Source organism: Solea solea, chromosome 2 (assembly GCF_958295425.1).
Source record: "Solea solea chromosome 2, fSolSol10.1, whole genome shotgun sequence".
Lineage (NCBI taxonomy): Eukaryota > Metazoa > Chordata > Actinopteri > Pleuronectiformes > Soleidae > Solea > Solea solea.
In genome coordinates, this window is record NC_081135.1 from 25,068,173 (window position 1) to 25,086,853 (window position 18,681).

Consider the following 18,681-nt stretch of genomic DNA (forward strand, 5'->3'; position numbering starts at 1 on the left):
TGTCAGCATCACACAGGCATATACTTTCTACTGCATGGATGTCACGGTCCTTATTGGTGGTAAATACTGCAACATAAATTTAAAGCTGCATTTACAAACACATGCAGAGGTTAACTTAATCTTGAGACCTTGTAGACATTATGCTCAAATGTCAATAGATATGGAGCAGTGTTCCTAATGTCGTGAACATAGAGCGCGACCTTACTGCAAAGCAAGAGAGGAAATGGAGAAGTGTGACGAGAAAAGGCCCACTTTCCTTGAGTTAACCTTGTCTGTGCATATCATTAACGGATTAACAATATCCAGAGTGGTGAAGAGCTTGTGTCATAACTGTAAATTTACATTCAGTGAAATGGCGTTTGCCTTTATTCATAGGATATGTATCTGCACATTTTCATAAATTAATTTCACTTCAATGATGTTTTTTATTAAAATAACCCACTTAGGTCTTGGCTGATGTTCTCATATGTCACATGTCTGTTCCTCTGTTCCTCTGTTCCTTACTTTGGCCTCAGACCTGGCCTTAATTTAACAATACCACTTAACCCTTAGTGCTCATGCGGCACAGATCTATGCCGCAGGTGCACCGTGGGAATAATACACAACTCCTTATATGGACTTCCTGGGGGGGGGGGTTCTTCTTATGTGTTGCTGAGTCAAAGTGATGATTAATTTTATATCACATTTTTAGTAGTGATATAAAGTTGCAATAATTGTGCAGAAGTCACAAAATAGACTTTGAACTGTGACATATTTCCGGATTTCACAAATTCAACCCGACTTTAAACATGGTGAGTACTTTTTGCTCAGGTGTGTTTATATGGTTGGTGAAAATGACAGACATTTTTTCATCAGATTGTCTAGGTTGTGCTAAACTAAAGGATATAAGACACTCTATATTGAACATGCTTGTACCATATGTACAGTATATACTGTATGTTTAAACATAGTAATGGAAAAAAGCAGCCAAAAAGCTCTGTGTTCTAAGGGTTAACTTCTAATAGATCTAATGTATTTCATACCCCTTCCGTTGCCCAGCAATTGTCCTCCATGTGTTTCCCGTCTTTTCACTTCACATGACCTCCCCACCCATTTGCACACCTGCTTCTCTCGTTCCCTCATGAACAGCAGTTACCCCCAGACAGTCACCGTTGTTATATGCAAGTACTTTGCAACCCATCCTGTCTGCGCGTCTACATGGATCTGAATTCACCTGCCTGTTTCCTCTCTGTCCGTTCCTGTAAATCTGCCTGTGATCTGCAGCGTGCTGCCTTTGCACCCTGTTAGATTGGTGTTTGCCTGTTGGGACTGACTTCAAACTGCTGAACAAGCCTGTTTTTTTTTGACAAGTAATTCTAGTAATGCCTGCTGCTCCTGCGAGTGTTTTGATTTGAGCCCTCAGCCTTTTTTTTTTTTTTTTGCCAGTACATGAACCGTGACAACAAGATGTTTGTAGATAATAGGTATTACTGCTGTTTTATTGTGCAGTGTTCTGCAAGGGAAGCTAAACCCTTTTCTGGTTCTTCACACATCTTTTTTTTCTATCAAAAAGACTGACATCATTTAATTATCATGGTGTCGCTGAACAAATGCTGTTGATAAGGATTACAAACTTATGTTCAGTATTGTGCTCAAACAATAGTTCTTTCCTGCATTAGCTTTGATTAGATTTGAAACTAATAAATGAGTTTGGTTGTGTGTGAACAGCAGCAGCATCACTTACCCTCTGTGTGAGAAAATCCCTCTGCAGTGACTTTCCACTGGATCAGCACTCCGAGGACCGCCAGGACAGGCCACACTCCCAAGATGACCCAGGTAAACCAGCAGACTGGCTTCTTTGGTGCCACCTACAAAAAAATGCAGTTGAATTATTAGTTATTTGATCATTTGATAAAGATTTTACAGAAACACACTTCCTGTAGCATTGTTTGTTCCACTTTGACAAGTGATAATCTGTTTCATCTCTAATGTAAATCATACTCAATGTGCTGTTGGATATGTGTACCAATGCTCTGTCACACCAAGTATCTCCAGCAGTGTGTGTCCGTGTGGGTTTAGTCATAATATAGTTGTGTGGACTTGTCATCTCTCCTCCAGTAGGCAAATAAAACGTGTCTAATCTGTAATGTGTGTTGACAATTTGATAGAGGTTTGATTGCAGCACAGACAAGGGAGAAAAACTGACTGTGTTCAACTATCGCTATGACAACCTGAACCATCAATGCAGCTTTCTCTAATCCACTCATAATTCAAAAGCAGAGAGCTCCCCGTTCTCAAATAAACTATTCACACAACAAGCTCCTGCCACCGATTTCGAGTGCATCTAGTGCATCACGGTGAAGTGTGTTGACTTTTCTATTCAGTGATCAATATCAGGGCATTTCACCCGTCAGCTTCTCTGACAGTCTGTCTGCAAAGCAAGAAAGCAGAGCAGCCAGAACCAGAGCAACCGTTCAACAAAAAACCAGGGATGCAGAAATTAAGTTTGATATGAAGCGCTCCAGTAAGTTTCCGACACTGTTCCAACCTCCATTCATAATCTCATGCTCAGTTCTCCTCTGCTTTCAAGCATGTGCAATGTCACTTCCTTGCTGTTATTACCCTTGGCATCACTCATCTGCCCCAATAGTGTCATCGCACCTAAATCATTAGCCAGTCTCCTCACTGCTGTCTTTTAGTGGTGTCCCTTTCTGCCTTCGCTCTCTTCGTGCTCTGCTGTCATGTGCACCCTCCACCTCCGCATCCCCGCCGTGTCTTCACAGTCTCATAGGATTCATCATTCTTCCTCCTACATCGGTCTCATCGGGTCACCATCAGTGCTTCTGCTCAGAATCAGATGCCCTCAGCCTTGATATCGCGCCAAATACTCATTGAAGACTATTCACATTTTGCTCAGTTTTTAATAAATCACTTTTAATAATTCACTTGTCATTCCTGATTGAAATACACACACATGATTGTCCTCACACAGTGACCTCAGATATATGAAGCGCATTACTGTCAACGGCGCTTTACATACCCGGAGTCTCTCGTAGACATAGTGCACCAAGGCAAACAGCTCTATGAAGTAATCCACGGTGACAGTGATGATGGCCGAGCCAAACGTGGCGGTGGAGATGGTGACGAAGAAGCACTGCCACTGAAGAGTGAGGACTGCAAATAATGTCCCGCAGCCGAGGAGGATGCCCAGGGGGACCCACACAGTTTTGGGGTGGTAGAACTCCTCCATGACCTGAGAGAGGGAGACAGGAGGGGTTTTTTTACATCCAGACTAAATCACAACCACACGTCTGCCTTTAGCTTCGATTTTTGCTGCAAGAAGCAACTGTGAATTTAATCCAGTCTACAGCTGCATTAATTGTCTGCCAGGATCTTGTATTTATGATGGAGTTTGACAGTCGTGTTAAGTCTTCTCCAGCACAGCTGTAACATTTATATAAGCATTAAGGTGTGGACTCTGTGTTGGCCAATCCATGTGTGAAAATTATGTCTCACGTTCCCTGAGTTGCTCTATCACAATTTGAGCCTGATCGGTCCTGACACTGTCGTCTTGGAATATGCCTGAAAAAACCTAGTCATTCATTATATTCAGGTAGTCAGCTGACATTAATGTTGCTGAACCTAGACCTGAATGTCAGAAGCAATACCACATCATCTGGCTTGTGTGTGTAGGCACTAAATAAAACATAAGTGAATGTGTCTTTTTTGGGCCTGGCAGTGTAAATCTCATGAGTTTATTCATCATGCAACTTAATGAGCACATTGTATGCCAATGACTATCAATCTAACAAAAGAAACGTGTGTCTCTCACCACCAGTGAAGCCACGCCGACGAGCAGGCCGAGCAGGAGGCCCACCATGAACAGTCCCACGCTGCGTACCAGCATGGTCACCAGGCCACACAGGGTCCCGATCCCCAGCCCGATACCGACTGAGGCCTCCACGCTCAGCTGAGTGTCCATCACCCGCTCCTTGTAGCACAGCATGAAGATGACCACAGAGCCAAACATTAGGCCTGTGAGGAACAACACGGCCTTGAAGCATCTGTAGCCTGAGGGAGACACGGGAAACAGACCACTGTGATACGATCACAGGCAAGTACACAAACGGGTGTGTGTGTGTGTGTGTGTGTGTGTCTGGGTGGATTTTAGGGTTTGTGTTCCACTTGGCTTGTGTTTCCTTTCATTTATCATTTTTTATTTTTGTGTAAGAGAGTGTAGAGTCTCACAAAGTATTTTTTAACAGCGCTTATGACAACAGTTTTCTCCTGTTTAGTGACTCTGCTTCCCCTGTCTCTTGGTGTTTCTGCTCCTAGTGCTCCTACAGTAGTTTTCTGTATTTTTTTTGTACTTTGAACTCAGTTCCCTCTCCTCCCGCCTTGATTTGTTTCATTAAACACTCTTCTTGTTTAAAAGCTCAGACCTGCATCTGGGTCCTATTTTGTGTTGCAAAAGGCTGTAAAAATTAAAATTCCAATAAAAATGCAAGTAAAATAACAACAAGGTCGTTAATAGAGCAGTTTGTGAACACATTCGAATCATTTTTGTGAGGATGATTCTTGATGAAATTTGCTTTAAAAAGGACTATCTCCCTTTAACAAAAGGTCATTGACATTCATTAGTCAACAGCTCTACTTAAAAGAACAGCTGTGTTCCTTCACCGCCGCCCCACCCCGTTCATTGTGCGATCCCAAGCTGTTGTCCTACATTGTCGTCTCACTCTTTAACTCACTCGCCATCTTAATTTGCTTTATTGCACTGAGAAATGACACTTCAGCCATTCAATCTTGAATTATCATGAAGTTAAAATCTCGTTGGTCCTTACAGTATGTCTGTGTTTCTCATTGTCTGCATCTTTTCTCTGACTGAACCTTGTCTCGGGGGGAGATTGTTATTTCTGTGTAATCAAGCATTGCACAGTGAAGCCGAAACAATACTCCTCCTCTCATCTGACCCACTGTGCATGCTTTTTTCTGCCAGACCACCTCATTCATTTGATGCACTTCCATCTTTTCTCTTCTTTTCTCAATTGTGTGTGTGTGTGTTTCCTACATTTCGTTAGGAAAGGTGCAGTGAACTGTAACTGTTCATTTCTCTTCTGTCAGAAATCTGTAACCATCTGTCAGACACTTGATATTTACCATACCAGCACTAAGGATTGTTCTTTGTCCTTTTTATTTTGAAGCCACAAGCGCACACAGTCTCGCTGCCTGTTGGCAATGTACTGTAGGCCTGGACAATACTGACAAAAGGTTATCACGATAAACATTTTCAAATCAGTTGATAATGATCATGAAAAATGTCAGATGATTCAAGATCTACTTTTGCTGTAAAATGTGGTTTTAGTTTACTTTTTGTATGGACTGACACCTCCTGTAAAACACAGAGAAATCTCAACGTCTTGGGTCAACTGGTCAAATTTCAAATTTGACCAGTATAACACAAAATTCCCTTTGTTTGAGTCTCAATGTCCAATGTGTACAGGCGTTTTTACAACTCTCTGGTGACAAAGACGCTGATTCGCAGGCTTCCAGCAACAGCATGAGTGAAATTACTGCAATAACCACAAAGTGCGCTTGCGTGAACCCGTCGTCTTCGATACGCTCGGTGTCAAATGGTTAAAATAACGATTGAAGAAAGTTATATTACGATATTGTACTTGTACCCAGCACAACGTCAGCCTTGTGAGGCAACTGCAGTGCAGGCAGTGACATCAATGCTTTACTCAGACATATACAGTGAATGTTAATGCTGTCTACATGCTTCATTGAATCCCTCTCTGCCTATTTGTATGCATCAAGCTTACTCAAAGAGTCAACACACATCAATATTCATCCCAAAGAAAACCAGCATGCCTGTTGCAGTTTCCCAAAAATATTATGTTTTCTCAGAATATCTACATTAAAAAACAAAAATCTATAAAGTGACAGTTTTTTAAATTAAATTGACCTCTGAGGTTCGTATTATGGCGGGTTTTGGTTGTTACTCACAAAAAAAATGAAGATAAAGTTGTAAAGAACCAAAGGATTGTGTTTTGTGTTATATAATACTTAATACACGTCACAATGAATCATGGCCATAATCAGATGCTTTCCTTTCTTCCTGCCTCTCTAGAATTATACATACACACATATACAAGTTGCTAATGGCATCATGTTACTGTGACACTCAAAGAGCTATTAGTGTCTCTATACTGTCTGTGTGGCAAAGGCAAAAAAATATGATATAAATGAAATTAGCATGCATCTGATCTTGTGTGTCTGCATCCTGTCAGGTACTGACTGAACCTTCAATAATTCTCACAAAGACAGCGGCATTGAAAACCACCACCTCTGCTACTTTAACAAATAAATAACTTGTGAATAAGCCGATACAAGGCAACAAAAGACATTCACAGAGCAATGTCATCATTTGAGGGCTTTCATGCACTTTTACTGCTCACTATTCACAGGGACGTGCAATTTTCAACCTTTTGTCAGCAACACGCAAAACAAGCCTAATTTAGACAGCCTGTTACACTTAAAGCACTTCTCTTCATAATTACTTATTGATTGTTTTGTTTCTTTGCTGTAATGGCATTACATTGAAACTCGATAGGATGAATGTTTGACGCTTATGATGCAGTCAAACTACGTGTGTGTGTGTGTGGAGCAGGAGTTCATGAGTTGAAGGGCCAAAAGGCATTAGGTCGTCCTCTTTCAGTAAAAATGTGTGGAAAGACAAAAATGAAACCAGCGGCAAAGCATTACATATTTTCTTTAGAAGATGGCAGGGTCTTTTTTTCTATAATAACAGCAATTCACTGAATAAAGATTCAGGCTTTTGACCGATCATACGAGTCTAAAACCATAGTGTAGTCCAGCTAGCTCAATGAGGGGTTCTGTATCTTGTAGTAACAGCGCAGAGCAGTATATCGATTCACACGCCCAGTAACATGAGAAGCATTCCGTGGCACTGCTCATGACAGAAACACGATCAACGGCCCCGGAGTTTGTGGGTCTCGGGCTCTGTGTTGATCAATTTTCCAATAAATTCACGGCACTTGCTCGTATTAAAAGATAAATCCCGACAAAGTGTCAAGCTACACTGTGAGTCCCACGTATTTGTTGTTAATGCCAAGGATCACCAGTTTTCCCGTTTACGGAGAGGAGGTGTTCATGTGTTTGCAAAAACACATTAAGCGTCATTTAGTGAAAATAAGTAATATCTTTCTGTCGAACGGGTGTAAAATGTTTAGATAAAAAAACACACACACGCAAACGTCTGTGATCCTCTAATTTAGGAGTAGGTATCACTATACTGACTCCAAATCTGAAGGTCCTGATTTCCTGAAATGCTGAAAACTCATTTTTATATCTCTCTAAACTGGTGCATCATTCAAATGACTTAGTATTCTCCACATGAGGGCCGCGGGTCACTGGAGCCAATCGCAAAAGACACAGGTTGATAGGCAGGGTGCACCCTGGACAGGTCAGCAGTCCATCGCAGGGCAAACACACAGAGACCATTCACTCTCAAATTCAATGAGCGTTCAATTAACCTCTGCATGTTTTTGGACTGATGGACCGGCGACACGTCCAGGGTGTACCCCGTCTTTCGCCCTATGTCAGTATTTGCCAGATTGTACACGCTGCGACACTCATGTGGAGGATAAAGTGGTAGTAGATAGATGGATGGTTGTTTTTGGACTGTGGGAGGAAAACCAGAGTACCTGCAGGAAACCCACACACACACACACACACAGGGAGAATATGCAAACTCCATGCAGAAAGGCTTGATTGTTCCAATCTGTACAAGATGTCTCTCCTTCTGTTTCCTCTTCCCCTTTCACCTCCTGTTATAATATGTGGCTGTCTGTCTGTTTTCCCCTGTCTGCATAAGTGGGTGTGTTTTGTGGGTGTGTCTGCTTGTCTTTCTCCCTGCAGTCTGGCCTGAGAAACCCCCTTTACCTGGTTTGCCTCCAACCCACCTGCTGCAGATTACTGTGATTGCTACCACTCACTTCAGCTAGCCAGTATTTGCCAGATTGTTTTGTCTTCCTACCGGTAACACTCATCAGACAACATGCTTGCCTGCTCAGCTTTCGATCCCAGCCAAGGTAACTTATTTTGCTTTTGATGTTGTTGCTTATCCAGCCTTGCTATTGTTTGTTTTGTTGTTTGTGGACTGACTCCTTCAATCCGCTTTTTGAAACTAAAGATGTCTTTGTGTCTGAATTTGGGGTTATGCTAACGGCAGCTTCACACGGGTGGGTTTTTGCTGCAAGGCAACAGCACAAACCACTACCCCCCGCCGTGTGCCCCACTACATGCATGGCAGCTCTAAAGCACGGGTCATGGGTGATGATTTGAACCTTTAAAAACCAGCTTTATTTCAAAAATGCAGCCAACAGTGCTGTTATCTTTTTCGCAACCCCCAATGCGGACATGTAATGCATGAGATTTGGTAGATACGTATTCGTACCCGCTCAGATCCTACAAGCACGGGTCTGACCACGTCCTCACTTACCAAAGAAGCAGTAGATGATTCCAAAGAGGCAGCACATGGAGCAGACCACTGATGGCACGATCTCATATTTCCTCTCAATCTCCTGGTCACACCTCAGCCCCAGCTCCGCCAAACCAAACATTTGGCTGGTGGAAGTCATGGTGGCTCAAGATAAGGTGTTCGAGGCAGTGTGGGGTGAGGGATCAAAGGAAGGGAGTGTGGGGATGTGTGGTTCAGCAGGCCTCCCCCATTGGGACGTGTTTACCTGCAAGCAGGAAGCATGGGAAGAGAGCGATAGAGAGAGAGAGAGAGAGAGAGGTGGGAGTGTGAGACAGACAAAAGAAAGAGAGAGCGATTATTGATTGCTCATTTTATGTAGTCAACAGTGATCGCTGACAGCGCAGTACAAGTCCGCTCTATAATTTTGAAAAAAAGTAAATGGAAAGAAACAACTCAGCAGAGCACAGGCACTCTCACAACTCACAACCACAGCAGAGGAAAATACTGCATTATAGACAACTTGCAGTTCTGTCAATATTCACATGGGCATACGCTAAAGAGTTAGCAGCATAATTCACAATGCATTTGCATGACTGTGTGCCGTAGACTGTTTTATGCAGAAGTCTCTCTTTAAATCCTTAAAGTCACATCTGTATCTCTACTTGATCCTGATAACAGGAAAGTAACCCATCAGCCAATTCAGCATTTTGCTGTCAAGCTGAAGGACTACTATACATTTACATGTATCTACACTTTACTGCTGTACACTACAGTATATAACTTTGTAATGTGATATTGAGCATGACTGTCTGAAACTTGGCATGTATGAGCTCATTATCACGAGGATGAGAAACATGGAGTGTAATAACGACTGTTCTTTGCTCAGTTTAGCTCAGTAAATAACTTAAAATATCAAAATATCACGAGGATTTGAGAAGTGAGGGTCTGTCACTGAGGAGTTTATCAAATAAAATGAAAATAGATATTATTGAAACATGCACTGAAGTGTTAAAAACTAAGTAAAAGCACACACAATGGACAGTTTAGTTTGGCTTGTAGTAAAAACAGAAATCAGGAACAAGTAGAATCACTACCTCACACATGAAATATGACCATAATCTTTCCCTCTGCTCCTGACTTACGACATTAAGTGTTGTTTTATGGCAGAACATAACAATGTCGCAGTAACGTTAACCTTTTGGACACAAAATGCCATCACTTTATAATTTTATCCTAATTGAAAAATATTGTCATAGTGTGTCAACTTGGGGTATGGCCAAAAGTGTTGTTTGGGTTCAAGGTGACTTTCACTTTTAATGTAATGCAGTCATTCCTGAGTTGAAATAAATGCCAAATTTTAAGGCATTCTTTTGAAGGTGTCTCTAAGATAGCGGGTTCAGGAGAAAATGGATCAAATCTATAACCTGAAAACATAATTCCTCCAGCTCATGGCTGTCACCAGAATGGAGCAGCACTTGACAGAGATAAATAGCTGAAAGTTTTCAGGAAAACAACATCCTCTCTGCAGATTATTTGGACTGAAGTGTTTTAATTTAACAGAAAAACAACTTGAGTTTTACCATTACATAATGTGCATAACTCTTGTCTCTTTGCATTCTTTGGTAAGAATTTGTGCTGCTACCCACACTCGGCACTAGATTCATTCAGACACCAAATCCCAGCAGTTTAACAGAGAAGCTCGACTTGATGATGAATATAAATGGAAGCACAGATGTCAGTATTTTACTGCACATTATTATTTTATGCAACAAACGCTCCGCTACATATTTCATGTTGTCTTCAGATCTGTCGCTATCATTTCACACAAAGGCATTTTCATTAATGCGTATAGAATCTGACGACTGCCAAACCGAACACTAATCTTTTCAGTTGGGCTGAACAATTTGGAGAAATGATCTTATTGCAATTTAGGTGTTGAAGTTATTTTTTATAAGGTTATTTGTTTAGGCTGTCACTCAAAAAGTAAAGAACAAATTCTGATTATGGCTCAAAGAAGAAATTGCATTTTGGTGATTATGTGGACAACTAAATAGCGTGTGTGTATATATGTGTGTGTGTGTGTGTGTGTATGTATATGTCAGTCAGTCAGTCATCATCTACCGCTTTATCCTCTGCTAGAGGGTCGCGGGGGGTGCTGTGCCAATCTCAGCTACATCGGGCGATAGGCGGGGTACACCCTGGACAGTTCGCCAATCCATCGCAGGGCCACACACAGATAGAGACAAACAACCATTCACTCTCACACTCACTCCTATGGTCAATTTAGAGTGTCCAATTTACCTATCCCCACATTGCATGTTTTTGGACTGTGGGAGGAAGCCGGAGAACCCGGAGAGAACCCACGCACACACGGGGAGAACATGCAAACTCCATGCAGAAAGGCCCTTGTTCCAACCGGGGCTCGAACCCGGGTCTTCTCGCTGCAAGGCGAGAGTGCTAACCACTACACCACCGTGTGGCCCGTATGTATATGTATGTGTATATATATATATATATATATATATATATATATATATATATATATATATATATATATATATATATATATATATATATATATATATATATATATATATATATATATATATATATATATATACACACACACACACACACACACACACATACATACATACATACATACATATACACTCTAAAAGAAAGATAAGAACTTGTTATTTATTTACACATATTGGCATTTACAGTCATTTTTCGTAAAGCCCCACATTCCAGAGAGATTTATTTCCAGTTTGCAACAAAAACAATTAAGATCCAAACATTTAATTTAACTTCAGACAAAAAGAGATGCAACACTAGCTCTATAACCGCTCCACTGCTGCATCTCTAAATTCAAAGTATTGATATTGGAGATTGAAACGTTATCACTGTGCAGCACGTTTGACTGGTTACAGACATTCCTACTGCACACAAAATCAATATTCTTTTACAGTTCTCTTACTCTGGATTATCTTTGAATGTTTTCTCTGTCATGTCATGTGTGAGTAGAGATGACAGATTCAAGCACGCTCTCTCTCTCCTCGTCCTATACATATTCTCTACATATTCTGGACATACTCTACCACATGTATGAACACAAACACGCCTTCATGACCCATAGGCATAGAAGGCCCTTAGTGGCATCACATGTGTGTGTACGTGTGTGTGCTCTATCACTGTAGCGAGCCATTAAGTCAGCCCATAAGAAGATCTCAGCAAAGTTCACTTTGACCAGTCACTTTATTGATTGATGGCAACAGGACTGCCATCAGCACTGCCAAAAAGAAAAGAGAAAGGAAAAATCTCTTAACTGACAAGAGTGTCACCACTGAGACACACACCACTCGCGGTCTTTTTGCAATAAATAATAGTATAGCCACAATGGAGGTGGGGAGTGGGATGAGTCCACTGAAATTAAACCGTCTTCAGTGAAATTGAACTCGACTCCGCTTTCTTTGTGTGGCACCAAATCACACCATAGATTACGTTAAGGCACTTTAAGTTCAACACCTTCTAATGTTGAGACGTCTTACAATTCACACAATGAGCCACCACTTGCAATTGAAAAAAAAAGAGGGGAGCGATGGAGAGGACAGATGAGTAGTGTGAGCTTTAGAATGTCAAATAGTGAAATAGGAAAATGGTGATACCTGTAAAAGTAATAATGTTCATATAAAAAAAAAACAATTTAATGTCAGTGTAAATGGTATAACATGGGGTAAGCACGTATGTAACTGTCCAGTGTCTGAGACATTGATTAAAAAAAATGTCTCTTCAGTGAAGTCAATCAGGAAGTACCAATATGCTGAATGGCCACCAGGGGGTGACTCTGCTGGTTGCAAAAATAAAATATTTAATTGTTAGTCTGTGGGAAAATCAACCTTGATTTATAATGCCAGTAATTATTTTCCTGAAATTATGTTCCTATTTAGAAGAGGAAACATCAGGAAGTAGAAAACATGAGTGGACATCCATGTGATTGACAGCTGGTCTTGGCCAACAGATGCCTGGTTGCAGGTGATGCCTGTGAACCATGGATGTATTATAAGAACTTATACAGTACATGTATCTTATCTTATAATACATCCATCCATGCTTGGAGCAGTTGCTATGTGGTCTGCAAATATCCCGTCATTTAAACATCTAAATGTCAGCTGTCGTTTTCAAGAATCCACTCTAGTTGCACCCAGTCTTGTATTGGGTACCTTAAAGGGATACTTGAGTAAAAGTACAAGCATCTTACCAGAAAATGGCTTTGGTAGAAGATGAAGATGAACTCATTTTTATAATATTACAGTACTTAAGTGAAAATCTTTAAGTATGTGACATTTACTGTACTTGAGTATTAAAAGTAATTTTTCTCATATAAAATGTAATTAAGTTTTAGAAGTAAAAGTATTAAAAAGTGAGGAGTAAGGATTCAGCCATGGTCGCTCAGTGGTAGGGTAAGGTTGCGGGTTCAATTCCTGGCTCTGCTAGTCTTTGTGTCCTTGAGCAAGACACTTGCAGCGTGGATGGGTATGAAAGATGTGTGAATGGGTGAATGGCAAAACTATAGTGTAAAGCAGCTCATCAAGACTAGAAAATCGCTGCATAAATACAGACCATTACCAACTCTTGTTCTTCTGATTTTATTTGGTATTAATGAGTAACAAAGAGAGGAAAGAGTAAGACTTGGTAGGAAAATTACAGATGTGTGAATTTTGTACTTAAGTACGGTAACAAAGTATTTGTACTTGGTTACATTACAAAACTGGTTACAGCGCCGTCCATCAGTTCGGTTCCTGTATCAGCAACAGCCAACTGCCATTATAAGCATTACCATGGATTAAGATATAAGCGTGCATTAAACATTTTAATGACATAGTAAATGTTCATGTGGGAAAGGCAGGGGTACATGACTCACAGCTAATGGAAGCTGATTAACATTCACACAGCATTCAAATACAGCAGTGCGTACTTAATAGTAGCAAATATAACCTGTGCAAGACAGGTACAAGAAACATGTGAAATTCTTCATTGCTTTGTGGAGTTAAATCCTCAGTGTGGCACAGAGCATCACTCCTGGAACACAAAACTTCCCTTGACATGTTATTTATTGACAGGAGAGTCTCAGCTGTCTGGTTCACTGAGTGATCCCACTACACACCTCACCATCTCACTCTGCTGCAGACTTGTAACTCAAATGATTTTCACTTAAAGTAATGTGGCAACATTTTTTTTTCATGTGTGTGTGTATATACAGTATATGTGTATATATACATACATACATACATACATATGGTTTTGACAAAGATTACAGGGATGGAACAAGATGAAATGTTTACAACTTCATCTTGGATTTTTTTTCTTGTCAAGTCAAAATAATATAAAACAAAAAACAATCTTCACTATTTTATGTTTAGAGTTTAAAAAACAAAGATCAGCTATTAAATATTCCAAAGTTGGATGATCTTTAACGTACAAATCAAAGGAAAAAAGAGTTACTAGTTGACACATAAAATCAGATTAAATATAAATGACACCGCTTATTAAATCTAATGTAATCGACCTCAGGCTAAATGTTGATTTGAATGTAAAGGCTAATTCATTTTTACTTTGCCGCAATTCTCACAATTCATGCTGTGTCCTGTCCTGATGAGATCACTGCAACTACGACCACAGAGAGATGACATGATTGGAAAATAGCCCACAAGGTCAGAACAAGTGACAGGAGTGGGGAGAAAAAAAAAAGTGTTTCTATAACAACCAGCAGCAGCGCAAGGACCCTGCAAATTGGACGAGGGGGGGCTCGTCTCCACGGGAATGTGCATAATAAGAGCTATCCATGATAGTTTCTTTGAGGCTTCTGGCAACAGACGGTCCTAACCTTTGACCCTATTCAGTTGGTGCCTCTTTATTATTCACCAACATATTGGGGGTATTCACTAAACCAAATGTTAGAGCTTAAACAAGCAGTATATCAAGGCAGTGAACGGTCCCATCCTTGGAAATGCTCAGCCCTGACAGTGGTATGACTGCCAATGACTGTTCAGAACTTTGGTTCAAGCTGAATTCCTTTACATTTACATATTGACTGGATTAGACTTTGTAGCTTTGTACATACAAGAAAAAAAAACTCCAACAAAGCTCCAACTACCATCAATCAAATTAAATTAATTTGTCCAGTACTTATATATATACACAATACAATGCATTAATAATACTCGCTAATAAAACTATGTCATATTGGCCATTTAACCCTGTGAGGAACAAATGCTGGTGCTGCTGCAGACTGTTGTCTTTATATGATCAGGGGTGAGATATAACAAGTAGTCTGGAAATAAAATAATAATAATAAAAGTCTGATTTCAAAATAGTCAAAACTAGAGATGCAACTCAAGATTATTTTCATAATCGATTAATCTGTCGATTATTTCTACGATTCACCGAGTTATCGTTTGGTCCATAAAATGTCAGAAAACGTTTAAAAAAAATGTTGTCTTGTTTTGTCCATAAACCAAATGATTCACTTTTATTGACGTTTTTGTTAAATGGAGCAAAGATATGAAGAAATCTTAATCATGAAAAAAGCTTCAACTCGATTAATCGCTTATCAAAATAGTTGACGATTAAGTTTAGTAATCGCTTAATAATCGATTCATCGAGTAATAGTTTCAGCTCTAGCCAAAAACCACCATGAGCTCATAGAGCACTGAACCATTAATGAACATTTATGCAGATAAACAGTGCTATAAAATGGTTAATTTCTCTATTTTACAGCAATGCACCTAAAGGTCACTGTTCAGTGCAAACACATTGTTTGCTTCACTGTGGCACAATGTTACCATAGAAACTGAGCAGTAGATCTATTTATTATAGAAACAGAAGTCAGTGTATGATGACACATCTGTGTCCTCAATTTCCTTGTCAAAGATTCGGTTCGATAATGCAGGAGCACCCAAAATACTCGTCGTTCCCCCTGAACTGAGAGATTTAATTGTCAATCAGCTCCACTTGAGAAATGAATGTGGAAACTCTGCAGTGAAACTCGCATCTACTGTAAACGGCGGCTCGTTTTCCTCCTTGTTGACAAATGCGGGCGCGTCGAATCCCACAGCATAACCCTCTGACATCGATCACACGATGATATCATTGTTTGCATGTCTCCAACAGTGTTCAGTTACATATCCAAACTGCCGGCAGTGTGATAACAATTACGGGTGTTGGTGTGCGCTCTGTTGGAGTGTCGCTGCAGTTGTTCCCCTCTCCACCAAAAGTGCAGAGAGTCTGAGGTCACAGATCAAATGGGAACACTGCTGGCACTGTAATAAGGTTTTTGTGATTTGTTCCGCTGTATTACCAGCTTGTGTCTCTGCCCTAGAAAGTGTATTTATCATTTAAAGGGCGGTGTGATTCTATGAGTGTGCTAACATCATTTGGAATATAAACAATAAAAGAATACAGGTATTTATCAAACTATATTGTGAAGCAAAGTCTATAATATTATTTATGCTGATGGCCAGTGCTGCTTTTCTCCCAAAGATCTGCAGCAAGAAAAATGACATTTTCTAATCTTCTCTTGATATGGGCAAAAGTGCAAAGTGACAGGGAGAAGAAGATGAAGAGAGTGCAAGTGTTTTGTTTTTTGGTGTGTGTGTGTGTGTGTGTGTATATATATGTGTGTATCTCAGCATGAATATTTCAGAGGCCCCTCACCGAGTGGAGGCAACAGAGCATCAGCCCAACAAGGACATCCTACTCTCCAGTAAGGGGATTTTGAGCTTTTGGACACAAAGAGAGACTGGGAGTCAGAAGGACTGAAAAGCATTTTAGAAAAGTGAGGAAGTGAGAGAGAAATGTGTTAACCTTTAACACAAAGACATGTTTGAACAAGTGCAATATGCATTATCGCAATTACACGACGGTTTGTGCTATCCGAAAAATTCTGAACGGTGCCTGAAAGCTAAGAAGTTGCACGTCTGTTTCAGGAAGCCGGAGAATCAGTGTCTTTGTTGCCAGAGTGGTTTTTGTATATTGAGCCAAAGACTCCAATTTTTAGATTTAATGTTTTATACTGTTCAAAATTGAAATTGAACATGCAAAAACTGTTGTTCGTGTACAACCGCAGTGTTTTTCTTCATTTAAATTGTTAAAACACAATTTTAACATGCAGTAAATTGTAAATAACTGCCAGGTATTCAAAGTTATTCTAGAAAAAGGGGCAAAAGCACTTACTCACAAGACATGTTCGGGTCCTTTTTATGGTTAAAATAAACCTAAGGAAGCCTAAAAGAAATTTGCTCAGAATTTTTTTTTTAATCATAAAAGGAAAAAAATGTGAGAAGCTTTTTCAAAACAAACGCTGGTGTTTCCTTCCTAGTTACTTCAGCTCACCCCTCCTGTTTTGTTTTTAAGAATTCAAAGAAGCAAAGTTCTGGTGGTTTACTTGTCTACATGGTTTTGTATCATTACCCAGAGCCTGAGATATTTGTCTCTGTGATTTCAGCCCCAAAGCAAAGGCTGTAAAATTGGGTTTGATCATAAACAGATCTCGCTGTGAACCGTATCGAGACACTTTGAGCTCAAGAGATACTCAGTGGACAGTGTATTCTGTGGATTGTCCAACGTAATGGGAAATGATTGCTCCTGAAGAGAGACAATACTTCTTACTGCATCAGTGTGCCAAGAGAAATCTTGAACACATACATCTGTGGTATGTGGTGTTGTAGTCAGCGACTACATAAACATTAGATCTGGATGTATATCTGATGGAGTGCTGGTATTGATTTCTAAATGTACCTGGGCTAACTTGGGTCATTAGATTAGACAGGCTATTAAATTAAAGCTTTAATTAATGTCAGTGCTTTTTCTATCAGAGTAGATTTTGTGCGATGATACAACACAACACACGTAACGGACTCACAGTTTGGTCGGCTAAAAAAAGGATGAAGATTTGGTCTGTGTTGAAATGATTTAGAGGTAAACCTTGTTAATGCCACTATAGTGAATCAAGCTTGTTCCCCTGGTGAGGTTAACAAGATACAACAGAGAGGATTACGAGGCAGCAGTGAGAATTGAGCCTGACAAACCCATATATCAGCTAATATTAGCTCACTACAGATATACTGATGTTAAAGGGATACTTCGCTGATTTGCATTTAGCTTTGTATTACTAGAATAGTTGTAGTGTTTTTGAAAAATTGTGCTTCCCAACCTCAGTTTCCCCTGAGTTGAGAAATATCTTCATTCTTTTCTTTGTTACGTGCCCACCAGTGACACTCGGTCCTGTTAGCATAACTGTTAGCAAAGATGGCGGACACTGTTTACATTGTACTGTGTACATTGGGTCTAAAAAGTGTGGAATTAGCTTTTAGCTTTACAGTTTCAAGCCTTGGACCAAGTGTCACTGGTGATGTATTTCTTTAAATGACAAGAAACTGAAGACCAAAATCCAACGGTGAAAACTTTTAAATGTGTTGCCGTCATCCTCAGAGATACTCCGTGGTAACTAAATATTGCGTGACACTAGCATTTCCCTCAAAATACTGAGCCTGAATACTGTATATGGCGACAGAGCAGCTGGTATCGCTGGTGGCTGATGTTTGGAGAGATATATTGAATGCATCTCCAGGATTATATGATTATGAAACAACAGCCTTGGTGAACACTGGGCTGTCAGCGTTAAGGGCAAACCCTGAAATAGCCACTCACCAACCTCCACATGCAACAGGAACGTCCAACTACTTTTTGTAATCACTGCTCACTGAGCTAATGAGGTTCACTGTGCACGAACACGAATATTACAAACGATACAGAGAAGTGGAGGTCGGCTCATGTGTAAACTGCAACCTGACTTTTCCACGCGACCGCCACTGTATTGTTCTGCTCGGCATTTGTTTACAGGGACAGATGCATATCAGACTTCCTTTCTTCCAGTCTGTTTTTTTTCTTTTTCTTTTTGTATTTCTGTCAGATCATTTATTGGCTCCCACCTCAACGCCAGACTCATATCCCCAGTAAGATTTAGGATCTTGATTCCAAACAGAGAGACAGTGCCGGGCCGTGTCATGGTTACAATCTGTCAGCACCTTTTGTTCTCTTCTCCACAAAAGTAGAGCATTTACGTGCATGTGACATTGAGTATCAAGGTTGCTGATGTCATGGTTACTAACAAGATGACTGTGTTTCCATCGGGC

General features: G+C 40.2%; 1 protein-coding gene across 1 annotated transcript in view; it reads right to left on the bottom strand.

Moving 5' to 3' along the window:
* Window positions 1–18,681, bottom strand: part of tmem198a (transmembrane protein 198a) — a 32,206-nt gene that overhangs the window by 5,466 nt on the left and 8,059 nt on the right. Inside the window, exons 2-5 of the mRNA XM_058622957.1 lie at window positions 8,507–8,750; window positions 3,812–4,050; window positions 3,020–3,232; window positions 1,724–1,847 (exon numbers count right to left, since the gene is read on the bottom strand). Coding sequence (XP_058478940.1) covers window positions 1,724–1,847; window positions 3,020–3,232; window positions 3,812–4,050; window positions 8,507–8,645 — 715 coding nt within the window. The 5' untranslated portion in view covers window positions 8,646–8,750. The remainder of the gene's footprint in view (window positions 1–1,723; window positions 1,848–3,019; window positions 3,233–3,811; window positions 4,051–8,506; window positions 8,751–18,681) is intronic.